This window comes from Pundamilia nyererei, unplaced genomic scaffold (assembly GCF_000239375.1).
Source record: "Pundamilia nyererei isolate P.nyererei 1_Seehausen unplaced genomic scaffold, PunNye1.0 scaffold00295, whole genome shotgun sequence".
In the NCBI taxonomy this organism is placed as follows: domain Eukaryota; kingdom Metazoa; phylum Chordata; class Actinopteri; order Cichliformes; family Cichlidae; genus Pundamilia; species Pundamilia nyererei.
The window spans coordinates 172,450-177,614 of NW_005187696.1; the positions used below are offsets into that span (position 1 = coordinate 172,450).

At 45.3% G+C, this 5,165-nt stretch overlaps 1 protein-coding gene across 2 annotated transcripts in view; it reads right to left on the reverse strand.

Moving 5' to 3' along the window:
* Positions 1-5,165, reverse strand: part of LOC102214202 (26S proteasome non-ATPase regulatory subunit 11A) — a 12,803-nt gene that overhangs the window by 7,005 nt on the left and 633 nt on the right. The window contains exons 1-7 of one of the 2 annotated variants that reach the window (XM_005750985.2): positions 4,827-4,992; positions 4,014-4,115; positions 1,827-2,023; positions 1,311-1,368; positions 909-1,103; positions 677-821; positions 500-560 (exon numbers count right to left, since the gene is read on the reverse strand). In XM_005750985.2, coding sequence (XP_005751042.1) covers positions 500-560; positions 677-821; positions 909-1,103; positions 1,311-1,368; positions 1,827-2,023; positions 4,014-4,115; positions 4,827-4,917 — 849 coding nt within the window. In that variant the 5' untranslated portion in view covers positions 4,918-4,992. Of the gene's footprint in view, positions 1-499; positions 561-676; positions 822-908; positions 1,104-1,310; positions 1,369-1,826; positions 2,024-4,013; positions 4,116-4,826; positions 4,993-5,165 lie in introns of those variants that run through there. The other variant, XM_005750986.2, reaches the window with a different exon arrangement.

Here is a 5,165-nt window from a genome sequence, read left to right on the forward strand (position 1 = left end):
GAGATTAAAGTTATTAGATTAGATAAAATAAAACTTTATTAATCCCCCGGGTGGGTTCCTCCTTGGTTTTTACACAGCTGACTAAACGTCAAACAGAAAACTTATTAAGCAGAAGTATGAGACAGTCGAGAATTTACTCCAGTGTACCGTTATATTTTAGATAGCAAGGAGCAGACGGCGGAGTTTATTAAACTCCACCGAGACAGCGGGGACGCTAATCAGACGGCTAGACCGTCCAATTTCACGGCCGTTTACTTCCGGCCTACCCAACCTTCTGAGGACCCGGCCCATGTAGACCGCGAAGGCCGGGTCCTCAGGAGGATGCAGCCCATGAATTTGGACACGACCTTAGTCCATCTTTATCTGGATTACAGGACCATGCACAGAGCAATCCAAAGCTCCACATCCTTTTTGAAGTCTGGCTAGGATAGAAATAACAGTTCCAGGCAAAGTCTATTGTATTTTAAGTAAAATAAAAAGTTGAAACAAAGAGTGATACCTGTCTGCCGGCATACCGCAGAGCTAGCTTGCCGCTAATGAGGGCCTGGACATCTTCTGGCCTGAGGCAGAGAAGCAGATATGTCAGACACAGCATGGCGACCCCTTTGGAAACAGAGTTTTGTATTTGCAGTAGCTGCATTAACCTCTAAAGGCCCCAGTGATGTAGAGCACTTACGCATTGAGCATGATTTTGCAGAGCAGCATGTATTTGAGGGCTGTGATGGCTCGGGGGCTGTCGATGGAGTCGTAGCCCTCGAAGGCCTCGTAGAAGTAGGAGTAAGCCGTCTTCCAGTCTTTCTCCTCCGCTGCATGAATGATCCCTGGAAACACGTGAGCACATACAAATGTCAAGCTGGCAACGCTGCACAGAAGCGTTTTGATTTGTTTCTTGCTTTTACGAAGGGTACCTGACTGCATGTCTAAAGCTGCTTGTAGTTTGGGCGGGCAGTAGATGGCGTTGGCGGTTGTCCTAGCAGACGTGAGGGCTGCGCGGGCCTTGGGCAGGTTACTGAGGGCGTGGTATGTCTTACTCTCCAGCAGCTGAACCTCCACTAGCAGGGCCTTATCATCCATCTTCTTGAGCTCCTGCAGCAACTGGGAGCCTGGAGAAAGAAGACATGCAGTAGAGTCAGATCTCAGCGTGAGATTCTTCTTCAGACAGGCGGAAAACCTGGAGTCCTTAAATAAGGACTAAAACTGTGTTAAAAAATAGTTTTATAGAACACTAATATGTTTTCTGCAAGTTGTACACACAAGGTTTGTCTTGTCAGGCAAATTAAAAACTGAAATGTGAGGAGATTTTCACCCACCAAGCTGCAGAGCCTCCTGGTAGCACTTTGTGTCGAAGTACAGTGAGATGAGTCGAGCCTGAGGAGAGAGGAGAGGTTATTTCTCCCCCTGAATGTAAACCTGATAAACTGTTAATTTCTGCTGATAAGAACATCCTGGGATATGTAAAGGGTGATGAGCTGGGTTCCTTTGCTGCTCACAATCCAGATTATTGAGATTTAGTTTGTAGCTCTGCTATATGTTATTATTAGGTTCCCATGGGTAAAAAAATAAAGTGCTGTACAAATTAAGTTATTATTATTACTCTCTGGGTGTCTTCCAATCCTGATCCTGGTCTTCTTCCTGTTAAAAGGGAGTTTTTCCTTCTCACTTTTTCTTTCCCACAAGAAAAGACTAGACTATAATAAAAAAGGGAACTAAACACATCCGCCTGTTCACAGAGCGTTACTGCTCGCCCAAATAAACGTGAAAGGTAAAGACCCGGCCACTGAACAAAGTGATCAGTGCAGTTGAGGCATAACGGCAGCACATCTCACCTCTAGCGCCTGTCTGAGGAAGGTCCTCTTCTCAGCCTTGGCCCACTCTATGCATTCAAGGCAGAGCTCTACCTCCTGACCCGTGGCAGCCTCCATGTCCAGGAACAGGTCCAGCAGGGAGCGGACCAGCCGGGCTGCCTTGGCCTTGGAGATGGAGTTGAGGAAGGGCCGGACATATTTTAGCAGCCCCCCGAGCTCTGAGAAGAGGATAAATAGAAAAAAATTATTTATCTGGGCAAATAAAAACAAGCTGCAATTTCAGAAAAAGGCAACTTCAAACTGTTTTCTCAGTAATGGAGGAAAAAGCTAAGTCTGTTACTTTTAGATTTCAATAAAGCCACATGTCTTATGATTCATCTGTAAGTCACAAACCTCAATGTTTTCTGTCTTTGGACTCAACCGACAACTTAAAAGAATGGCCTGTGTCATTCACTGCTGCCAATAAAAACACAAACTCAATCCTTTAAAGTCCTCAGCAGTTGTCAGCATTCGGGTCTTTCAGGTCATTCAACATCGGACACCTACACCCAGGCGACCCAGCAAAGGTTGTTCAGACCCCAGCCTGCATCCCAGCAGCAGCCACCCATGGATCAGTCCTCTTTATCCACAGCCACCTTGTGGCCTTCTCTGTGGCTTCACATACAGACCAGAAGGCGCTCTTCCTAGCCACTCCTGTTAGGCCCAGTTGGTTTAGGACTTTGCAGAGTGAGCACCCTGCAAAGCCTCTGCAGCCCACCTCTCTACTAGCTCCTGGCACATTTCCTTTCATTTGCCTCTTCCATATGTTCTTCCCTGGATCAGTCATGGCAGATTTCATGGCAAAAATCAGTCACCTTATGTTGACCTCATTGTGAAAACGTCATGGAGTTAATGACAGATGTGAAGGAGATTTTAGGTTCTCCTTAAAGGCTTTAGGCAAAGAAAGCCTCACAGGGGACAGTGAATTTTGATGTTGTGGGTCTGAAGTGTTCAAACTACTTTGTCCCAATGTCGAACTACAAAAAGCACAGTTTCAATGCCTATATTATCATAGTCGGTGTTTTATTCTGGTTACACAAACAAGGAAACTCAAACATACCACTTCATTAGCAGTCAAATCAAACAGCTGTATTAAGGAATGCTGCTCACGTAATCTCTTTTCTGCTACCATTAGCCACATGAACTTTTTTCTTATAAAGGCTTTCATTATCTCAGCAGTCAGTTAATTAATGATCACCCTAAAACATGGCAAAAATTTCACTTTTATCGTTTCAAATGAAGTTTCTTTCAGTTGCTGCGTCCACAGCAGGTGGATCTACATCCTTGACGTGATTTTCTTCCCACTTCCTGACACAACCCTCGCAGGTATTTATAAATCCTCCTGGTCTCGAACCCAGGACCTGTCATGTATTAGATGAATGTAAACATTTACACTACAGAGCCCACCACCATCATATTTAATACAATACCAAACAATTTCATAGCAAGCTGATTTCACGAAGGTTCAGAATTCAGCTGTGGGTGTTCAAGACACAGGCCTGTCAGTATACTAGGAAGTGACAGAACTCATTGACATGATCGTCTTCGTCACTTATATATTATACTTCTGCATCAGATCTACATCACAGCTTACATTAAAATTCGAACCCAATTGTTTCCCGCAGAAGCCTAAATCAAGCTTCAGTAGTGTTGCCTATTTGCTTCCCTGAACAGCGAGTTTTATTAAACCTAGCTGTGACCTGTGTGACACCATTATGTCCAGAGATCTGGCATCTGCCCATGTCAGCCGGGAAGCCTGTAAACATGTTGGTCATTCCAGTCCTGCTCACACTGAGAGGGCAAAAATATAATTTTTCATCCAGTCTCTTTGCCTTTCAGTGGTCCAGTGAATCCATAACTAAAGGGGGTAATGAAGGAAGCAATGAAACACCTTTCCTAACTTCTGGTTCACTTCATTCACTCACTTATGAACCTTTCTTAGCAAACCTGATGATTCAACCAAACCCCTAGACCAGAACAAACTCCTAGGACACACAACAATCGTACTTGATCAGGTTTTTCAGGAGTTTGCTCAAAGGTTTCATCAAGACGCCCAAACAAGAGTTGGTTAAAGTTGGTTTCCTATTGGTCTAGCTGCTCAACATTCACAACGTATGTAAACAAATCATAAACAGCGTGTTAAAAATCAGGACACTGCGTTGTGTTTACCTGCGGCCTGTCCCGTCTTCGCCAGCAGCCCCCCCAGCTCCAGGATGCTCTGTTCTTTGACACGCACCGCCTCCTCATCGCTGTCCTGGATGTCCCGCTTCACTACAACACACATAATGATGATGTCATCTGATCCGTGTTAACGTGAATCACCGCGATATACAAACAGTGAAAATGCAGATGTCCCATTACCACTTCCGTCTCTTAACGCTACAAGATATAGCTATCATGAGCGGAATGAGGTGGGTGGCGAGCAGCCAAGAGGCTCCAGAAGCTGCGAAATACCGGAGCTGTCACAGTGAAACAATAAACGGCATTGGCGACTAAACCGCTAAGCCTTTACAAACGACAGAAAGAATCACAACCCCGCACTGACATGCGTTATGATTAAGACGGTGATATTAGGCAACAAACTCATTTTCACTTAAGTTTCTTTGTCGGCCTGTCATCTGACTAGACAAGGGATAGCTGCTAACAACGCTGGCTGCTAGCTAACATTAACTAGCCAGCTGTCACCCAAATCACTGTCAAATGAATGAGCGGGGTAGCTAACATTAGCTTGTCTAATAAGCTAGCCGGTATATTGCTAGCCGGCTAGCCCGCTGCTGCTGACTCACTGTGCAAAGCAGTCGGCAAAAAGACACGGGCAGCACTGAGCTAGCTAGCTCGCGTTAGCTTAGCCGCTACCTAGCGAGCAAAGAGCAAGCCTGGCTAACTGAGCTGCTCCAGGACTGATGGAGCAAAGTAAAAGGCTCTGTGTCTACTCGTGAAATAACTTTCTCTCTAGCGCCACGTTTTGCGGAATATATTTACCTATTGAATGTAAGATATCAATAGAGGCATTCCGGTCTGTTCCAAGAAGAGACTGTGCTCTCTGAAACTCAGCCACTGCCGCGGCTGCCATCTTTCCTCTGCCTGCCTCCGCTCCACTTTGCTGGTGGTTTTCCGGTCAGGTCGTTCACAGGGTTGGAACAATGTCTCCCTCTACAGGTCGCGCCCAGTACTACGCTGGGAAACGGCGCTTGGAAAAGTTTCACGGCATATTAAGCTCTAACAGCAATGCACAGCATTAACTGTCTCATTTGTTAATTATGTTTTAACAATTTTTAACATACATGTTTCCTCCAGTCATTAATTCCTCCAGTCATTAAT